Below are 20,589 nucleotides of genomic sequence, written 5' to 3' on the forward strand. Positions count from 1 at the left end.
AACTTGCTAAGAATCAGATCCTATCATTACACATTGCAGAAAAATTATTTTTTAATTTAAGAATGGAGTTATTCTTTCTTCTTAAATACTTTTTCTTTTACCGAGAGGCCTCATGAATCGGTTTGAAACTTTAATCAAAATAATTTGTCAACTATTATTCGAACATCATTTTCATCATCACTTGTTATTGTTTAAAAAAACTATTCATTTAATCTTTTTTATTATTCAATGAGCACCCGAGCTGCAAAAGTGTTCAGTAACAAATACAAGAGCATATCTACTGAAATTTTAAAAATCATCTTAAGCTGCAATTCAGTTCAATTAATTTAATCTATCACAACAAGCATAGGTTTAAAATATTAAAACTAGCAAAATATTTAATTTTATCTGACTAATAGTAAAAAATATACTTGATGACAATGACTTTAAATAAAAATGCTGTTCTTTTATACATCCACTTTATTTGTGGAACATTTTTTTTAGGTTTTTATAAAGTTTTATAATTAAATGTTTACTGCGGGGGAGGAGCTCCTCGTCCACGACCAAATCCACGCTGAAATTGAAAAAAATTTATACCACACCAAATTTCATCATTTTACTTCTAAAAAAGCTGCTTTAAGATAATGAAACTTACGCTGAAATCAATCTCAGCTGAGCCAGCGCCGACCTCAGCCTTCTTGTCAGGAGCTCCGGTTCCCTTTCTGTAGGCAGCACGGTCCTCTGCAGTTTTGGATGCGTCTCCCGATCTGGGAGCCGAGGGGCGAGGTCTCGCCGTCTCAGTCCTGGTCTGTCTCTTCAGGGTGGCAGGGACGATCTGATGCAAAATTCAGGTCAATTAGTAAGCTTGATGGATTGCGGAACATTTCAGAGAAATAACTTATTTAAAAGATTTGTAAATGAATTTAGAAATATTATAATTCTTTTTTTCTTCACAGTAAATGCAAAATTTTTATATTGGATAAAAAGAGACAATTAGCCCGACATCAGAAGAAACTCGGCCGCCGAGACAAACCCAATGAAATTTAATATTGATTTTATGGATGATGTATTTGGGCTTTGGGCAGAGAATGCCCGGTGAGACATTAATAAACAAGATTGGAAAATAAACCGTCTAAAAAAATGACTTTTAAGAACCTCATAAAAAATATAAACAAAGTTTTATTATGCTTTAAGAGCTGCGAATTTTATTATTAATTAAAACTTACTTCAGGTGGCAGATGAAGGAAGGTTCTCAGGTAATTGATACCTTCATTGTTCAGGTACCAATAATAGTGCCTCCAGGCAAACTGCTCGTTGACAAACCCACGAGATTTCAGAGACTGAGAGGAAAATAAATATGCATAAATTCCAGGTTAAAACAATTTTTAATTAAAATTACCTGCAAAGCTTTGATGACCTGAAGGTTCGGAATAGCTTCCAGTTCTGGGTGCTTTGGTGCGTGGAAGTCCTTTTTGGCCACCATAACGCCCTCCTTGAAGAGGTATTCGTAGATGGCTAGCTTATTCTTCTTCGGCATCAACATCCTGCAAGTTAATTCAGGGTTAATTCTAGCACACCAACGTCCATGTGTGGACGTAAACATCAACCCATGACAGCAAAGTTTGCGAACTTTCGGCCCGGATTTTTAAGTCAGGTAGGCTCGACTGGCCGAAATTAGCATTGCCGGCGTGTTAATCGGACATTATGTATTCTAAAAATCGCATTTTCTTACTTGAAATGTCCGTGATGATTAATGCACAAAGGGATGAAAAGTTGGAAACGCAAATCGCCTGACCGACAAGAGCGCGATCCACACTGCGAAAGGGGCGTAACAGATGAACGTCACCAATATTGAATCAAAAGGGCGCCAAATGTGCATTGTTCAAAATATTTTTGAAAACATAATTATTCTAATTATTTAAGTTTACCTACCACTAGATGTCTGCTAAAAAGCACGATAGAAGCGAAGTTTTTGATAAAAAGTTTCTTCATCATCATCATTGTCGTCAAATGGTTCACATTAGATGAAAAAGATAATAAACCATTATTTCATTATTTTTAGGTATCTTTTTACTAATAAATTTTTTTTATTACATAATTGGTAATTGGTATAATTCTCAATCTCCTCAATTTAATTTAACTGCATAATTTTTTAGCGTATATTGTAAAATAATTTTATGGTGTATATATTATCACGTTGTGGGCAGCAACAGCAATAAATGATAGCCTTTGTGATAGTCGGTAGATCATTACTACAACTTGTAGCTAATAATAAAAACTCGCAATGGAGTATCAAATTTATGTATGATACTAAAATTTAACCAGATTATTAGTAACTTTACCTCATTTTATTGTATTAATAATATTATAATTTATTATAAATTGTTCAAGTAAAGACGTAGGAAAAGACATATTAAAGGAAAAATAATAATTGAGCTAATTTAAAGAAGTTTTTATTTTCAACAGCCACAGAATCAATGTGAGTGCGGACAGTTAAATTAATTATGAACACAGTGGCAAACAAAATACAAATCAGGGCGATCGTATCGTATCTGAAACTATTATTTCAAGTACCATCCTACGAGCAAGAATGTGATTGATCATAACATTGAATTACATAAAAAAAATGCAGACTAAAATTAGCTGGAATTAAATTGAAATCAAGCGCTAGGGCTCAATCATTGTTTACTGATTTTAATTCTGAACAAATGTGGACACATCAACATAATTAGGTGCATGAAGAATGGAAGGGAAATCAAATTTGCCAAATCAATAGTGAAAAACTATGGCCAATTCGAAGCTAGTAATATTTTTTTTTTACATACTTTCATTTTTTGCAAAATACCGTTAGATTTTACATATCTGTAGCCAGTCTTCAATCACCTTAATTTGCTAATCAAGTTTACATGTACAATAAATAAATTTGAAAGGGGATTCCTTTTATTTTTCTTTTATTCTAGGTGATCGTACGAACCAGTGTGATTATGGCAAACTGTATCACGAATGTATAGAGAGATGCTAGTGGTTTTTATTGCAAAAAACGAATCAAAGCGTCACGAGCAATGTTGACAGGTAGGATAAGATTAAAATCGTGTGTGCAAATTTTGTCCGGTAGATTCCCTGAATTCCATTTACTCGCAATTAATAATAAATTATGTGATAACAACAACTTGGAATTACTATTTTTAAATCAGAAATAATAATTATCCTCGTGCGCGTCTAAGTAGCGCAAAGATATTCCATTCACACAAAACAACTACGGCTAAAATACATTTCTCATGAAAAATTTCGGTGCAAAAACTATTCTCTGATCAGCAGCAGCCTTAATAATAAAAGCTGCGGTAGTTAATGAACTAAGTTATTCACAATTATACACATGTATATGAACTCTACATGCGCGCACAGTTGAGTTCGAGCGCACGATGCCTCAACTGGATGGACACGCACAAGTTGAACAGATCAGAAAAATTAAAAGTACCTGCTGTTGATGCTGCAACGCTATAAAAATTGCACGCATTTTCTCATTTTTTTCTTCTCTCATTACGTACTGTATCACAAGATATCAAGAGTATCACTTATGTAACAAATATTTTAATAAAAAATTAGCCTATTGTATTTCATAACCTGTCTTAAAAAGCATCCATGGATGGACTTTTTTCACTTGTTATGCTCAGACAGATACTTGCTGGTTACAAAAGGGGCTCGGGGGCAGTTCGGTAGCTTGGAAAGAAGTTCCAATTAACAGAAAGATAGAAAGAGGCTTGTAGAGACGTTGGACTAGGAACTGAGATATATTCAATGGCGCATTCCTTGATTCAATAATACAAAACGCAGCTTGATTTATTTGTTGTTGGATAAGTAGGATCAAAGACGTGATGAGTTTCAATTGAAAAATTAAAAGCTTGGGGTCATATTCTTATAGGAAGATTGATTTAAGAAATGAATTAAGTAAAAAGCTGTTTTCAATTTTTCATTAAAAAGGATGTCCTAAAAATTGACACTTTCAGAGGGTTTATAAATAGGATTTTTTCAAGTTAATTAGGAAATTTAAAAACCTAGAAGAGAGCGATAGTTAAGGGGGAGAAAGAGGAGGCGGCAGTGCAGGTGGAGGAATATCGATGGTGCAAGTCTCATTTCCCAGAATCAGTCTCAGCCTTTTCATGGGGGGCCGCGTGAGGGGTGGCGACAGTCTGGGCAAAGTTTCCCACGCTTGGTTTAGCTCGGCCGCAATGTCCCGGCGCATTTTTCTGCTTGCCCGTTTGACTTTGTGCTTCTTCCTGTGGTGAGAGTCGAAACTGGCACCGGAACTGCTGCTGCTACAACTACTTCCAGGGGAACTTGGCGAGTCGATCGGGTCCATATTCACTCCTTCCACTTTCAGAACTTCGTACTCGGCCTGCATGTGCGAGGAGCCAGTGTTAAAGGGGAGACCACTTTCAATGATTTCATCAATCATGGGACTTCTCTTCAGTTTCAGGGTCAATTTGACCGCGCGATGGGGCGGAGTGACACACCTCACCTCAGGTTCCTCTACTTCTACTGGCACCCACTTCTCTTCTTCCTCCTCCTCCTCCTCCTCTTCGTCATCCTCCCACTTTGGCTCATCCAAGGGAAACAGTTCTTCAGGCACCTCTTCTCTGATGACCACCTCACTTGGCGCAGAGCAGTATCTGGAATTTTTGGCCACGGCTCTGCTCGGCTGCCTTCTAACGCCGTTGCTTGGCGCCCGGCCGGAGCAAATGTCGAGTTCGGCAAACTTTCTTGCATACTCGGCCTCCTCGGAACGGAGTCGGGTTGAGCGTCGCTGGATTTCGTCGTCGCGAAGCTCTTGAAGTTGCTGCTGTTGCGGCCCTGTGAGTTTTTTGTGGTTGCGCAGCGTGATCCCCTCCTTCAGTGGCATCTCGGCTACAGAATCTGCGCCCGTGGAGACAGAGTCTTGGTCGCTGCTGCCAGTACTCTGCGAGTCCTCGGACGCACGAAGCCGGTCCCCCTGCTTGCCACGATTGGAATTTCTGGATCTCTTGCGCAGCTCCTTAGGCTGCTGTTTGGCACTGCTCGCATCGTACTCAAAGTCCGTGAACGTGCAGCCCTGTGCCAAAAGCATCTCTGCGTCATACTTGGTCAGCCCTTTCTGCCGCAGCTCTGTGACACTCAACCGAGATTTCAAAGGGTTTTCACTCTCCTCTTCTTTGGGCTTGTTGTCAACGGTTTTTGTACGGCTTAATCTATTGTCTGTCTCTCGTAACCGATACCTGCCGTTCGTCTCTGTGTTCTTGTCACTTTTTGCAAATGCTCCTGTTCCTCTCCTGAAATTCAAGATCAACTTGGTAACTTCAGATTCATTAAAAAATAAAAAATTACCTTTCACAAGTTTCACACTCGCAGTAACAGTTTCCGTCGCCAAAGAAGTCCTCTCCGTAGAAACACGTTATCTCCTCACCAACGTCAATATCTCGAAGAACTTTTACGCAGGCTGTGTCTCGTCCAGTAGCAACAAACTGAAAGGATTGCATAATTTAAAATTTATAAAGAGATTAATAAGATTGAAGAAAGAAATTATTAAATTTTTATGGATTGCTCGGAAGGTACTTGCTTGTGAAACTAAGGTATTCTTATCGCTTTTTGCAATGTTAAAAGCGAAGTGATGATTAAATATTGAGTGTATTTGAATAAAAAAATTGTTGTTCTGACTTCCGACAGTATGTGGCATTCAGTTTCGGGGTCAAAGAGTTAGAAAAGATATAAAAAATTATCAATTAAGATCTAGATAAATTTCAAATCCCAAGTTTGTAAACAATATAATTGCAAGTATTTTTCATTGTTTTCATTTGGTTTTAAAAGAAAGGTATCAAATGGTTTTTTTATTAAAATTACTTTGCAGTTGGCTCGGCAGTCATGATTGATGTAAGCTGCTGGGCCAAGCCAAAGCTGGGCACAGTTCTTTCGACAGCTGTACATAACAGAGAAGTCATTTTTTCCAGGATGGAGCAAAATTTCCTCTTCGGCTTCAGTCAGCTCAGCTATGCAGCCGACCAACATGGAGATCTTCTCGTTTTTGTTCCACTTTTTAGTGGCACATATTTTAGCCCCCTTCTGACCTTCCTGAGAGTAGCGAAAACAGGACTCTATTGAAAAGCCCGAATTCTTGTCAAATACTCTTAAATAGCGGTAAATCTAAAAAAAGGTAAAATGGGTAAAGGAAAATTTATTATTTTAAAACTGAATTACGTGTTCCTTGAGGGTGTGCTGGTTAAGCTTGTTTTTGGACATGTAAGCGCCCATGATACCCTCGACTGAAGCCAGTCGCTTGAAGGCTCTTTCATAGTTCTGATTCTTTATAAAATCCTGCACAATTCTTTTGAACTCGTCCTTGTTTGTTTTCACGGGTCGATATCTACATGAAAAATTTAATTAATATGTAATGAATAACAATCATCCTCCCAAGGCCACGCACCTAATGTTCATTTTGTGAGTGACAAACCCCAAGTAGGGGTCGACGATGATTGCAGTGGCTATGTCATCGTTGTCTGACAGCTCCTTCGGTGACATGGCCACAGCTGGCGGTTTGCTGGAGTTGTTCTTGGGCACTGTGTCCACCAGCATCCTACTAGCTGTGCACACCATGGTCATCGTATTTCAGTTTTTTTGATAGCGTTTGTCCGATTATCCGCAGTGGTTGTGTGTGACGACAACAAAGCAAAGTTTCAACTTCCTGTAGGTTGCCCCACAATTTTCCACGACATGGAATTGCTGGCTGCAGTCCTCCACAGACATTCACTCCTCAATCCCAGGCGTCTGAAAAGCAAACAGCAAAAATATCAATATACAAATTTCAGTCGAGAATCAACAACAAGTTCAAACTTTCTATATTTTGAAAACACGGAAAGAAAACAGCCCGAAAAACAAAACTCATTGTTGTTTATCGACGTCAGTCAGACAGGGTTGCCATTTTCGTGCTAGACACGGAACATCACGACAAAGTTTTATCCTTTGAAAATTTTGCTTTTGCGTCGTTGGAATTTCATTTAATAAAATATTTTCAATCTGGGTTTAATGGAGAATGAAGTTAAGGTCGCATTTTGGGACTTCGGGGTCACAGCGTAAAATAAGGAGCAATCGAAAAGCGACGGCTTCGTGATATTATGTTATGGCCGCAACAATCACATACATACACTCGACACTCCCCATTCTTATGTACACCTGCCGTTCACATGCATTTAAATGCTCAGAATAAACCCGATAACCCTTATCACGACTCGGAATGACCGCAAAATAAGTGAACTTGGGCAACTTCAGTCATGAAATGCCCGAAATTGTAAATTAAGGGTTCCACGAAAATGTCAAGGACAACGAAAAGTGCCTCAAGAGTTCAATGGCTGAGCCAGTGCGTTTGAAGCAAAACGAACCCGTTCGTGGCCGAAAAACTGCGGCGGGACCGACCTTGCGCGTCCATAGCGATTGAAAATTTAACCGGCGATAACTGATGCAGCGGAAAACACATTCAAAAATAAAATATGTGGTCATCGGAATTGGAAAATAAGACAAATTTGAAAAGTTTTTAGACGCACCTAGACAGTCAATCATGGCGATCCTGCAGAACACGAGCTAACGGTATATCAGCTGGTGTACAAAACTTTTGCCTAATTTCAGGCAGTATTTGCCTGAAATAATCCAAAAGTCGAACAGAAAGACGATTTAGAGCATGTGAACAAGGAGTTATTTTGAGAAAAAATGCTAAAATTTGCAATTTGCGCATTACTTGTAAAACTATTTTGCGTTCGCGGAGGGAACTATATTCTCAGCCTAGACGCTAGCTCCAGAGGAGGAGGAGGGTTGGTAAGCGAAGCAAGCGCAGCGCCTTCGGAAAAAGCATCTCCCTCGATCTCGCAGCGACTCCTGCTGCAAGTGCTGCAGTCCCCGGCAACATCTCCTATTCCCTATTCTCATTGCACAGAAGAAAAGATCCATTTTAAGTTAAAATTCCGTAAAATTCAAGAGAGATGACAGATATCATGTATTTCTGAAACGCAGTTCAAAGGCGCGGCGGATCTTAATTTACATGCACTGCACACGATAACACTTCTTCATCTTATAATTATTGCGTATATAAATACGCTAATATGTTTCTTATCCCACCAGTTCTAAAAATATTCATATTGTACTTTCTTGGTTTTCATGAAAATTTATTGGAAAATTTTATTCACGAATACGTTCATAAACTGATAAACGTTTTTGCCCGTAAATTTTAAACGAGAACAAATTTTATGTTATAAGTCTTTGATGATGTAAATTTTTAAAATGAAACAATTTTTTGTTTACTTGCAATTTATTTAAATTTGATCAAAAGTTAAAAATCATGAAAAATATTCAAAACTTAACCATTAAATTTATAATTTTATTATTGATACACATTACATAGGATTCAGAAAAAAATTAACTCATAATTTTAGAATACCTATTAAAGAGGAAAGATATCGCCAAAAATTTATTAAAAAGAGTATTTTTATTTCTGAAATCTGTTGATCACATCAGATTACATAGACATGATGCAAATTTATAATTAATCTAATCTTACTTCGTACTTCGACTTAATGCTTAATGCTCCTTGCATGCTCCTGTGCATTGCATACAATACAAACATACAACCTATATGTATTGTCACATTAATTTCAGCCCTGCGTGGTTGTTGATTAGGTACGCCAAGTCGCCGCTATGGCGCTGCATAATCAAGTTGTGAAAAATTTGGATAATTTTTCAATTTTTGGATGATTAATAAGTAAATCAACTTCATTTTCGTCAAAACAAAATATGCACGCAACATTATAAATATATACAACATAACCGGAGACAGAGATTAAATAAAAGTTGCAAAATCCTCTTGATTATTTCATTTATTTCATTGTTGCAGATTTTATTATTTTTTTTTTAGGTTGGCACCTCTTCCGAGGGAAAAGACAAAAGACTGTTGACCAACGACTTGCAAGAACGACGAAAAGGAATAGGTTTTCGGCAGATTCGTTTTAAGGTTTGTTTAGGAATGCTAGCCGACCCTGACGAGTGACGATTATGTCCAAGTCCTGCAACAAGAGCCACGCACTGCTGCCTCAGTTGGACGAGTTGTGCGAGAGTCCCCGTCTTCTTGGTGTGGACCCCATTGTGCGTTACTTCCCGCCCTTGAAGATCAACGGACTCGCCGACGACAAGAACAGCAAACCGACCACACCGTATTTTAACAAGAATTTGTCTAAAATGAATGCCGAGTACGAGGACAGCGATGATGACGTCTGCTTCGGACCCATCACCATCAAAGAACTGCGAAAAGCGTCGGTTCTAATGAGGACCATGCGAGAAAGGTGAGATCGGAGACGTCCTGTTAACGACATTTTGTTTCATAATTGCCAGACAGCAGATTTTATATCATTAAAATCTTCGCCTTTCTGACAGAAATGTCAGGAATTAAACATTTCATTGTAATTTAGGCTTTCCAGTCAGCAAAATCGCAAGATTAAGTTTTGATTTGAATGTAAATAACGGTAAATAACACATAAGTATGTTGGCAAAACTTTAATGCGAAAAGCTTCGGCAAGCTCTAGTGGAGATAATTATTGGTTGCTATCATTTAATGCAATTGGAATTTATTATAAAATTTCCAGGAGAATTTTTGAACATCTTAAAATAAATCAAATAATATTTAAATCCCAGAATTTTTTTTTTTTAGTAGTAAGGTTTGCGCATCACAACAATTATTGAGCAAATTTCATTGTTGCCGACCTTTTGTTTGAGTACAATTTTCCTCGCACTCATATCCATATTTCGCTCGACTATCAGAATCAGGGCTCAAACAGCAATCAAATTATGACCGTTCCTTTAGGAAGAATGATTTTCAAATTTAATTTTACAAACAAAATTGTGCGACAACACTAATAATTTTTTTATTATTTCAGAGAAAGCGTTGCTCCAAAAACTTTTCTTGAGGCCTTAGAAGAACAAGGAGCCACTTCCAACACTGAGCTTTTGTCAGATGAGACTGAAGCTGAGACATCAGCACCGCCACCGAGTCCAGAAAAAGCCCAGCCAGAGCGAGAGTTGGTAGTGCAAGAGTTCAGCCTGGAGGAGTCTCACTTCTCAGGATGCAATCTGTCAGGACTAAACCTTAGCTTCGAGAGTGGCATCACGGGACCTGCAGCTCCCGTTGAAACTAAAGAAGCTACTGGAACGAGCGATGGTTTGTATACTTTGGCCTTCATATCAGACCTGGCCAAGAAGCTGGACATAAAAGAGGAGCCAGTCACTCCTGCTAAGGTTGCTGAACTGGTTAGACCCATCTACAGTCCCATTTCTCCAGCTGATGGCGAGACCAGTCAGTACGAAGATGCTGAGATGGCCAAGGAACCTCTGGAGCACAGCACCATTGCCCTGTGGCACGATGCTGAATCTGAAAGGAAAGACCATCTGGACTTGGATAGGAGTGCTAAGAAGAGAATTTCGGACGTTTCTCTCTTGAGTAATGAGACTGAGGTATTGGATACCACTACCGACGACAAGAATGACACTGCTGAGCTTTTGAATGATACTATTGAAGAAATGGAAAAGTTATTGAGCATGGACGTTGATTACTTTCAAAAACAGAAGGAGCAAGACGATGTGGTGAGTATTGATTGATTGATTAAAATTAAAATATAAACTCTTTTGTAACACTTGCCTTTCATTAAGGTAGTTATTAAAATTATTTTTTAAATGTTAAAGGTTGAAATCCAGAAGGAAGCAGAAGACATGTCTGGAGAAAATTCAAGTTTCTTTGCTCCTCGTCAGCCAAAGTTGCCTATTCAGGAGATGCTGGAGGAGTATGCCATTCCTCGAAGTCCTGTGCTCTCAGTGCAGCCAAAGCCTGCTAAGAAATTTTTCCCCACCCCAAATGCATTTAAAACTCCTCAAGCCGCAAAGGCCCCCACAACTGACAGGTGTAACAGTGCTGGATCCAACTCAAAGGTCGACCCTGCCCGCAAAGTGCACGTCAGCACTCCTTTCCGGGTGCCCAAAAGCAACGAGGCTAGGTCTGCCGACTTCAAGCTCAAACCTGGCTCTGACACCAAACCTAAGCTGCCTGCCAACTTCATGCCATACAAACTGCAGCAGCCTTTGTCTTCACGGCTGCCCAAACCGGTTCGAGCTTTCCAGAACATCACCAGCCCAGTCGGCCAATACATTCACGGACCTGTGGTTGCTCCCATGATTGCCAACGCTAAGCCTACGAGCAGCCCAAGGGTTGTCGGAAAACTTTTTAATGGTGGAACTCCCAACAAACTGGTATGCATGGGAAATAGGAAACAAAATATAAACCTGAGTTCACTTAAAATTTGTACTTTTAGACTCCTGCTAAAGCCGAGCTGGAAAATTTGAACCCCAATTCTGCTCTGCCTTTTGTGAACTATGATTCCTCTTCATCGATCAAAGTGGTTAGTATTATAGGTTTTAAGTGATTTACAGTCTATTCTAATCAAGGTCCGCGCATCAGCAACAATGAAAAATGATTTGATTGTTGTTTGAGCTCTCTGATTGGGTACAAGAAACGTTGTACCCAATCAGAGAGCTCGACAACAATCGAAATTTTCTGACGAGCGGACCTTGATTCTAATTTAAAATTATCTCTTACAAAAATAAGTTCTAGCAAATCCAAATTTTGGAGAATAATTTAGAAATAAAGTTTATTCTATTAAAAAGTTTTGTATCATTTCGTAAAGTATTGTATTCAACTTGAGCTATAAAGAACTAATAAAAACGATGTGGTATGTTTCAGGTGGAGCACAAAGAAGTGTCTCAGAAAGCCCTGCCAAACAAAATCAAGAAGCTTCTTCCTTCTCCTGGCTCTGTTGTACTGAAGCATACTGGTAGGAATTTTATTTATTACTTTTTAATTTTACAAGTAATTTAAACAATTTTTGAACTGCAGGACGTGTGAACATACCAGAGACTCAGGATGGCCGTCATGAGGTTTCGATTATGGTCTCGCAAGATGCATTCCACACTAATGACATGTGAACCATGGAATGAAACCACCCCTTTCTCAAATGCATTCTTTGCTGTTAATCCTGTTGATTAAACTTGAATAACAAAGTATTTACATTGTCAATCCAATTGCTCTATAAACTGCACCAAAATTAAGGGGATTGATACACAAAATTAAAGGAGAAGGCTATTTATTTTCTAGTTTTTGATATTTTAACTGTACACTTCTCATATGATCTGTAAGATTCGTATAACTTTCATCTTTTGTATTGCTGTATCTCTTTTTATACTAATATTAAAGTATGTAGCTTAATATAAAGAGTATTTTTCATTCAACAAAATATGAGATTTTTTTATTAACGAAACAGCGTTTCTGTAATACTAATTGTAAGAATTATCAAGACAAAATCCCTTTCTCTAATTAAATATTTTTGCATGTTGTTCATGTCATAATTTGTGGAAAACCATTGTCCTTTATAAAATTTAAAAAAAAAATAATAATATTAATTTTTTCTGTTTTTGCCGCAAAATTAAAAATTACCTACTAAACTTAATGCTAACATAACAAAGGAAAATGTGGATTAAATTTAAAAAAAATAAATGATTTGATAATTTAGTATCATATCGAGAGAAAAATATCCAGAATTTAAAAAATGGTCATTTTGAATCAATTTTTATGTAAATTGAATGTTAACGTGTAATTTGAAATAAAGAAGCAACAATAATTAGTTTTTTATTGTTGGTACACATGCAAAAGGGTCCCGCCAGTCCACCACAGGCTCCACCCAATCGACAACTATGGCGTTCGAATTCCGAAGTGTTCAGAATTCTGCAGTTTAAATGTTTTCAATTTTCGGATGACCGTCAAGCTGATAGCCCGCCGCTCAAAGTTCTGTTGTGAACTTTAGTATACTGCAGTTTGAAATCCAAGAAATTCGCGTAGAATACCGATAGCCGCTTGTTCAATCGGACGTTTGTAAACCAACCCTTATCGAAATGGATTTTCTGCGCGCTGTTTCCGACCGTTTCTGGAGTAAGCACGTGTGGCTGCCGCCTAACGCGACCTGGGCCGACGTCTCCAAAAACGATGAGGTTCAACACACCATTCCCACCGACCTCATCTACCCCATCCCTATGGCCTTGCTCGTCCTCGTCATCAGATTTGTCTGTGAAAGGTATGAATTTTTTGAACAGGAAGCCGGTGTTGGTACCTCGCCCTGTCACGCAATGTCACGTGACACACCCAGTCGGGGTTTTGACAAGTCGAGGAGCAACAACTTTTTAGCCGGAAATTGACAGTCGCTTTACCCCTCGTGATTCACTCTAATGCGTCGGTTCCCCCATGCAACCAATTAATTTTGTTGATTTTTATCAATTCCGTGAGATTGATCGCATGTTGTTTTCACAGGTACATTTTTGCGCCCCTTGGGGTTGCTTTGGGTCTGAAAAGTACAAAGACCAAAAGAGCACCACCAAATGCAGTCCTCGAGAAGGCCTACATAAAAATGAAGGGGCCCAACATGCACAAGATGGTCAGTATGCGGATTTCTCCAATGATGCGTGATATGAATATAAATTAATTGCTGGAACATATATTTATAGATTCAAGGCCTGTCCAAGCAACTAGACATCTCTGAGAGGCAAATTGAGAGATGGCTGCGACTACGAAAGGCCCAGGACAGACCCACAACGCTTGTCAAGTTTTGTGAGTCTAGGTGAGCGAAAGCATTTGTGGATTGCTCATTGATGTAGATAAGGAAACTATCTCAAGTACAGTGTACACATTACAAACAAAAAATGCATTGAAGGTATAACCAATAGATAAGATTGCTGGTGACTAATGAAAGGACTCTCTTGCCTTTGACGCATTTCTTTTGTCGTCAAGATCTGATTTTCTTCAACATTAAAAATTAAATCACTAACTATTTTATTAAGTGACGCATCCAACCATTAGTCAACTAATAGCATTATTTGATAATCAGGGATCAGGTGCAAAACCAAACACAGCGTCACTACACAGCTGTATGGGATTAAATTGTTAATTATTTCATCATGTGACCATATTTTTTTTCTACTTGTTACAAAAAAGATTGACTGAAAAATAAATAAAATTTCTCTGGAGGTTTAAAAAGGAAGAAGGTAAATTCAGTAGTTAAAGGAAAATGGAAGATTAAGTGTTGTTAACCTATGGTGCGGTATCCATTTTTTTTTTTCAAACTTTACACTAGTCTCATTCGTGTAAATGTTTTTGAACTTAATTTATTAACTATAAGCGTGGAAAGGCAACAACCAATAATTGTATCAAAATTATAGAAACCAGTGCAGATTATTATAAGATTTTTTTTAATGGGAGCGTGATTTATGCAAAGCTCCTGAATTATTTAAAATTGCATTTATAAGCAGCAAAAAACAGGCTAGTTGTGGGTAGCAAAATTTTTTATTATTACAAAAATTGTTTCTGTTAGAGAAATTAGTATAGATTAAATTTTGAACTTTCCATTTAGTATATTCACAAAAAATTTATTGTGAACATTTCAGCTGGCGGTGCTTGTACTACGCCATCTCCTTCAGCTATGGCTTCTACATTTTGAAGGACAAGGTTTGGTTCAAAGACATCAACCACTGCTGGTACAATTACCCACACCAAAACCTGACCAGAGACGTGTGGTGGTACTACATGATGAACATGGCCTTCTATTGGTCACTGACCATTTCCCAGTTCTTTGACATCAAACGTAAAGATTTCTGGCAGATGTTTGTGCACCACATTGCCACTCTCATGCTGATGAGCTTCAGCTGGGTGTGCAACCTCTTTAGAATTGGGTCTCTGGTCATCGTTGTGCACGACATTGCTGACATTTTCCTAGATGTGAGTTACTTGCTTATCCATGCAGATTGGGAGGAATTATTGAATAATTTTACAGGGTGCAAAAGCTCTGAAATATGCTAACTACCAAAGAACCTGCGACTGCGTTTTTGCAGTCTTCACCTGTGTTTGGATCATTTCTCGCATCATCGTCTACCCTCTGTGGATTATTAAAGCGTAAGTAGTCGTAATGCACAACTCTGCCATTTTCTAACCAACATTTTGACATTGCAGCACTTCAATTGAAGCTCCCACCATTGTCGAGATGTTCCCTGCATACTACATTTTCAACTCGCTGCTGTTACTGCTTCTTGTGCTCCATATTGGTTGGACCTACCTCATATTGCGCATAGTTCAGAACTCTATTATGGCTGGACAGGTAATAACTTCCGTAATTTTGTTATTACTGGTCATAATTAAATTTGCGATAATAATAACGCAAAAGACAAAATTGTTACCACATAAAAATATTATGGAATATCAATTTTCATCACCTTAAAAAAAATTCATATTGCACTTGATATACCCTTTTTAATTAATGAATAATTAATTCCCTTATAGATGGATGGTGATGTAAGAAGCTCATCAAGTGAAGATCTCCCATCGGCTCTCAGTGAGGACGATGCTGCCAAAGTCAGCAATCAGAATGGTACACCGAAGAAAAACGGAAAAGCTAACTGATGTTTTAAAACACCAAGGGCGAAGCTGTCGCGCTTATTACCATCCAAATTCCTTATTTAAATGTTTAATACATTTGACAGGACTCAGTCACTTATAAACTTCACATTACTTAGTAATATTTGTTGTTGCCAAAATTACATTTCTTTTATGTTATTTATGTGCCTTGCTTGTTTAGGTTAAGGGCCATTTAGTGTGTAAGGAGTTGTGAACATGAGGTGTATTGTTTTGCCAGTTTATTCCGAGTGGAGGCCATTCAAAAATTTAAGATGAAAGTTGCTGTGTGAATGGTTGTTTGCGTATTCCACATTCCCATCACTTTTAAGTCCCTGCAGTACTGAATGCGTGGCATTTAACATTTTGCGAGTCAACACTGTTGTGCTGTATTTTCTTAATACACTAATTACTAAGAAATGCAAAATATCTTTAGTTACTTGTCGGAGCTAAAGCCTTCCAAGTTTATGTTTGCTTTCAAGAAATAATAAAGGAATCGCATTATTATGTACAGATCAAATCTGCCTTTTAATGATTTTCAACCTAATATTTCAGACATCAAGCGATTATTCAAATTCATTTAACAGAGAATATAAACAATACAAAGTAAAAATAAAAAGAATGCTTGTGCTTTAATTGAGTGATCTTGAATGTCTTACTTCTTTTTCTTTGACTTGGAATGAGAGGTTGCATCGGAGGCGTCGCTGACTGGTCTAGGTTTCTGCCACTGCAGTGGTTTTCTCCTGTACATGGGCCACGGAGGAACAGTCACCTTAAATAAAATTATTTGGTAAGCCACATAAATGTCTATCTTCTGTCTAAAATAAAATTGTCCGCATCTTTTCCACAATTTTGAGCAGAGGGGGAACCTCCGAAAGCTCTAGTTTTGTTTTATTTATTAGTTAGACCTTGCAGGAAAAGCCAAAGTTTGGAAATTAGATGTGGTAATTGTCTTTGTAACTTAATATATTAGTTAATTATTCAATTACCAAGCAGGCCAGCACAAAACCGGCTCCTAGGATGTAAACAGTCTGTGAAAATTGTTGGATGATGTAGCCCCACACTAAACCAACAGCCTGAAAAAATATATGTAAATCGTTAAAAAATAAATTCGAGAAATCTAAACTTATAGGAAAATTAAAAAAAATCTAAAAGTAACTTACGAGATTTCTTTTTGTATATTTATAAAATTAAAAACACTTACACCGAAGAGAGTGATGATGAGTCTGGAAAGGTTTTCAGCTCTGCTCTGACCGTCATAATCCTGAAATTTTTACACAGTAAGAAAAATATACTACTGTTTAAGCGGTAATTAATTACCATATGGGTTGGAATCGAGTTGAAGAAATCCATTTTAAAAGCTGGTGGGAACTTCAATTAAATTTAACAATCTTTCAATCTTTTAGACAGATTTTGTTTTTGTTGCTTTTGACGTTGTGTTTTGCGACGATTGCGTGTCCCATGCGGCAGCGCCCTCACCGAGCGAATTGCGAATTTTGAAGTTTATCCCAGCTGGCGGCGTGACAGGCAAAAACAAGCGCAAGCAAGCCGAACGCAAAATAATTTTGTTCACTTTGGAAATCGTCCTGAAAAATGATTATTACGAGTGCCGGTAAGTTCTAATATTCACTAAGAAGAGCCTCAGAATTAGCTGCAATGAACCACACATTAAAAATTGGCCGAAAGCCCGAACTTTTTTTTTGTTAATGATTTGAAATCTTTTTTTGTAATTTTTGTTATTTGGCCCACACATGCAGATTCATAATTCATTTTGCAAAAATTTATTAGATTGGAATTAACATAAGTTCTTTCTTGTCATAGCTGGAATTCTCTCGCTCCTCTCGGAGCCGATGCCAGAGCTGAAGATCTACGCCCTGAAGCAACTGGACACCATTGTGGACCAGTTCTGGCCGGAAATCTCTGAGGCTATCGAAAAGATGTATATGAATTTTTGCTCCTTAAGAAACTTTGCTGAAGCTTATTTATATTTCAGTGAAATTCTATATGAAGACCAGAATTTCGCAGAACGCAAACTGGCCGCCCTGGTTGCCAGCAAGGTCTATTTCCACCTGGGCTCTTTCGAAGACTCGTTGACTTACGCCCTTGGAGCTGGCAATCTTTTTGACGTCAACTCGCGCACTGAATATGTTGACACTATAATTGGTATAACATTTTTTTAATTGAATAATGGATTATTTTGATCATTTGATTTTTAGCCAAGTGCATTGATCAATACACTGCTCAACGTGTCCGTCTGGCTGAAGCTGGTGACCTGAATGGCGGCGCCATTGATGAACGCCTGACCAACATTGTACGCAACATGTTTGACCGTTGCCTCGCTGAAGGGCAGTATCGTCAGGCCATTGGAATTGCCTTGGAAACCAGAAGCATGGACGTGTTCGAAGATGCTATCACTCGTGCTGTAAGCTCTTTATATAATTTATTTTTTTAACCAAATAAGTATTTTATTATTTCGAATGAAGTAAAATTAGAATTAAAGTAAAGAATCACTATAATGCATATTAAGGTATGAAAAAGTTTTTTTTAGTAACTTAATAAAAATTTGTAATGTAAGTAATTTTTTTAATTAAAACAAACATATAATTTGCAGGATGATAAGGCTGGGATGCTCACCTATGCCTTCCAAGTTGCAATGTCCTTGATCCACCAGAGGAAATTCCGACATGAAGTCCTGCGCAGTCTGGTCAAACTGTACCGTAACCTTTCCACCCCTGACTATGTCAACATGGTCCAGTGTCTCATCTACTTAGAGGACCCTCTTTCAGTTGCCCAACTGCTGACAAAACTTGTGCAATCTAACGAGGTGGGAAACTTTAAATTAACGCTCAAGGACTTTTCTAAAATATCATAATGTATTTTGCAGGACAATGCTCTGATGGCGTATCAGATTGCATTTGATTTGTACGACTCTGCCACTCAGCAGTTTTTGGGTCAGGTCCTTCAGTCCTTGAAGGCAAGTGCTCCAGTTCCATTTGAGGAGAAGAAGGAAAAGGGAGAAGGCGAGAAGCCAGCAGATTTGTCCCAGAAGGTAGATTTCTCCAAAAATTAAGATACATGGCTAGAAAAACTTTTGCTTTTAGACTCCGGAACAGAGGGAACAGCAAGCACGCTTTGAACAGCTGGCAAAAATCCTCTCTGGAACGGTCACCATCGAACTGCACTTGCAGTTCCTCATACGAACTAACCACACCGACATGCTCATCCTGAAGGCCACCAAGGATGCTGTCAGGGTGTCTATTTGCCACACTGCCACTGTCATCGCCAATGCCTTCATGCACAGCGGAACAACTTCTGACCAGTTCCTCAGGTATGGGTATAATTAACAAACCAAAATCAAATATAAAATCTGCTCTCCAGGGAAAACCTTGAGTGGCTTGCCAGAGCCACAAACTGGGCCAAACTGACGGCCACTGCATCTCTTGGTGTTGTTCATCGTGGTCATGAGACGGACGCCTTGACTCTAATGCAGAGCTATCTGCCTAAGGACTCTGGAGCCTCTTCTGGTTATTCCGAGGGAGGCGGTTTGTATGCTCTGGGTCTCATTCACGCCAATCACGGTGTTGGTATTTGCGACTACCTTCTTCAGCAGCTCAAGGATGCACAGAACGAGGTTTTAAAATTTATTTTTAAAACTTGAGATTATTTATTACTTGAAAATTATTTTCTTCAGATGGTGCGTCATGGTGGCTGTCTTGGTCTGGGCTTGGCAGCTATGGGCACTCACAGGCAGGACGCCTATGAACAGCTGAAGTACAACCTGTACCAAGATGATGCTGTCACTGGAGAGGCTGCTGGAATTGCCATGGGTATGGTGATGCTGGGCTCCCAGTCTTCTGATGCTATAGCAGATATGATAGGGGTTAGTATATTATTGAATCCTCATTCTTTACAATAAAATTTAAAAGTGGGTCTGAATTTTTTTAAACATCTTTCTTGAAAGGTCCTGAAAATTGTTTTTCTGCTATCAAGATTCTCCTAGCTTACTAAAAGAATTTTTGTTCTTAGAAGAAACTTGTTAAATAATTTATAACGTGTTCTTTTAGCTGTTGTGGAACCTTTTATGGCTCAGGTTGTTCATTATGTTATAAATAAATAGTAAACTTATTCTTGGACCAAAAAATTTGTACTTTTATGCTAATTATTTACTGAGCCAAGAGAATTAATAACCAATTTTGAATTTTCCTAGTCTTTTTAACAACTGATTTTTGTCAAACTCCATTACCCAGTATGCCCAAGAGACCCAGCATGAGAAAATCCTGAGAGGCTTGGCCGTCGGCATTTCACTGACCATGTATGGCCGCCTCGAGGAGGCCGACACCCTCATTGACACTCTGATTGGCGACAAAGACCCAATCCTGAGGCGCTCTGGGATGTACACTATTGCCATGGCCTACTGTGGCACAGGCCACAACGAGGCCATCAGAAAGCTGTTGCATGTTGCAGTCTCCGATGTCAATGACGACGTTCGTCGCGCCGCTGTCACTGGACTGGGCTTCCTCCTCTTCAGGTAGGACACTTTTTCTTTTCTTTTTCCGCCATTGATTTTTTGAAAAGTTGCTAAAACTCCAATTAGACTATTGACGTCTTGAGATTTATTTTTTCTTTTGAGAGCTTTTGAGAAAAGTTTATTTGCGGTATTGAGACTTCAAGCATCTTTAGAGCACTGAGCGATGGGGAAAGTTTTGCAACAAAGGCCCAAGTGCCACAATGAGAAATCATCCCGTGTTTTTGCGTCGGCTGCGCTGAACACAAAACAATGATCAATCGCGGCAGTCGAAGCAGACTGATTTATCAAGTGCTTGTCTCTTCCCTCAGTGGATATTTCATTATGGCCGCAGACATCAATACGGAAAGGGATGCTTCAATTTCTTTGACAGACACTCGTAGGGTTTCTGCGAGCAAGAGATATGACGCGCGAATTTGGCTACATTTTATTGACCCGGTCTCAATTGATAGATGAGCCTTTTAACCCCGCATCTCTCCCTCCCGAAGAAGAGCCTGGTCGACGATTTCTTCTTCTAATTTGTCCGCGCTGCTGGGGTGTA

At 38.6% G+C, this 20,589-nt stretch overlaps 6 protein-coding genes across 7 annotated transcripts in view; 3 read left to right on the forward strand and 3 right to left on the reverse strand.

Annotated features, from left to right (window-relative positions):
- Window positions 1-399: 399 nt before the first annotated feature.
- On the reverse strand, window positions 400-1,819 carry LOC132198758 (small ribosomal subunit protein eS10). Its single transcript, XM_059622971.1, has 5 exons — window positions 1,712-1,819; window positions 1,379-1,523; window positions 1,206-1,319; window positions 635-814; window positions 400-553 (listed from the first exon to the last, which is right to left on the reverse strand). The coding sequence occupies exons 2-5, from the start codon at window positions 1,520-1,522 to the stop codon at window positions 512-514; spliced, it is 480 nt and encodes a 159-aa protein (XP_059478954.1). The 5' UTR covers window position 1,523; window positions 1,712-1,819; the 3' UTR covers window positions 400-511.
- A 591-nt stretch (window positions 1,820-2,410) lies between these two features.
- Window positions 2,411-7,774, reverse strand: LOC132198736 (histone-lysine N-methyltransferase Suv4-20). 2 transcript variants are annotated; one of them, XM_059622932.1, is made up of 6 exons: window positions 7,548-7,774; window positions 6,434-6,774; window positions 6,208-6,373; window positions 5,854-6,153; window positions 5,341-5,477; window positions 2,411-5,285 (listed from the first exon to the last, which is right to left on the reverse strand). In XM_059622932.1, the coding sequence occupies exons 2-6, from the start codon at window positions 6,607-6,609 to the stop codon at window positions 4,052-4,054; spliced, it is 2,013 nt and encodes a 670-aa protein (XP_059478915.1). In that variant the 5' UTR covers window positions 6,610-6,774; window positions 7,548-7,774; the 3' UTR covers window positions 2,411-4,051. The 2 variants fall into 2 exon arrangements, with proteins under 2 accessions (XP_059478915.1, XP_059478916.1); XM_059622933.1 differs by lacking the exon at window positions 7,548-7,774 and adding an exon at window positions 6,841-7,104.
- Window positions 7,775-8,458: 684 nt separating this feature from the next.
- Window positions 8,459-12,326, forward strand: LOC132198737 (uncharacterized). Its single transcript, XM_059622934.1, has 6 exons — window positions 8,459-9,332; window positions 9,924-10,626; window positions 10,726-11,286; window positions 11,349-11,435; window positions 11,777-11,867; window positions 11,930-12,326. The coding sequence occupies exons 1-6, from the start codon at window positions 9,046-9,048 to the stop codon at window positions 12,016-12,018; spliced, it is 1,818 nt and encodes a 605-aa protein (XP_059478917.1). The 5' UTR covers window positions 8,459-9,045; the 3' UTR covers window positions 12,019-12,326.
- A 434-nt stretch (window positions 12,327-12,760) lies between these two features.
- Window positions 12,761-16,043, forward strand: LOC132198741 (ceramide synthase 6). The gene is made up of 7 exons (XM_059622944.1): window positions 12,761-13,160; window positions 13,394-13,517; window positions 13,588-13,700; window positions 14,524-14,854; window positions 14,910-15,028; window positions 15,086-15,230; window positions 15,413-16,043. Exons 1-7 carry the CDS (start codon window positions 12,982-12,984, stop codon window positions 15,530-15,532), a joined length of 1,131 nt encoding a protein of 376 aa, XP_059478927.1. The 5' UTR covers window positions 12,761-12,981; the 3' UTR covers window positions 15,533-16,043.
- On the reverse strand, window positions 16,023-17,004 carry LOC132198743 (signal peptidase complex subunit 1). The gene is made up of 4 exons (XM_059622945.1): window positions 16,844-17,004; window positions 16,728-16,787; window positions 16,513-16,599; window positions 16,023-16,295 (listed from the first exon to the last, which is right to left on the reverse strand). Exons 1-4 carry the CDS (start codon window positions 16,874-16,876, stop codon window positions 16,179-16,181), a joined length of 297 nt encoding a protein of 98 aa, XP_059478928.1. The 5' UTR covers window positions 16,877-17,004; the 3' UTR covers window positions 16,023-16,178.
- LOC132198735 (26S proteasome non-ATPase regulatory subunit 1) overlaps window positions 16,987-20,589 on the forward strand; it is a 51,867-nt gene continuing 48,264 nt past the window's right edge. The window contains exons 1-10 of the mRNA XM_059622931.1: window positions 16,987-17,135; window positions 17,345-17,462; window positions 17,517-17,686; window positions 17,740-17,945; window positions 18,135-18,347; window positions 18,408-18,572; window positions 18,625-18,851; window positions 18,902-19,154; window positions 19,215-19,403; window positions 19,771-20,051. Coding sequence (XP_059478914.1) covers window positions 17,117-17,135; window positions 17,345-17,462; window positions 17,517-17,686; window positions 17,740-17,945; window positions 18,135-18,347; window positions 18,408-18,572; window positions 18,625-18,851; window positions 18,902-19,154; window positions 19,215-19,403; window positions 19,771-20,051 — 1,841 coding nt within the window. The 5' untranslated portion in view covers window positions 16,987-17,116. The remainder of the gene's footprint in view (window positions 17,136-17,344; window positions 17,463-17,516; window positions 17,687-17,739; window positions 17,946-18,134; window positions 18,348-18,407; window positions 18,573-18,624; window positions 18,852-18,901; window positions 19,155-19,214; window positions 19,404-19,770; window positions 20,052-20,589) is intronic.

The sequence above is a fragment of the Neocloeon triangulifer genome, unplaced genomic scaffold (genome assembly GCF_031216515.1).
Source record: "Neocloeon triangulifer isolate White Clay Creek 2 clone unplaced genomic scaffold, ASM3121651v1 ptg000013l, whole genome shotgun sequence".
Taxonomy (NCBI): domain Eukaryota; kingdom Metazoa; phylum Arthropoda; class Insecta; order Ephemeroptera; family Baetidae; genus Neocloeon; species Neocloeon triangulifer.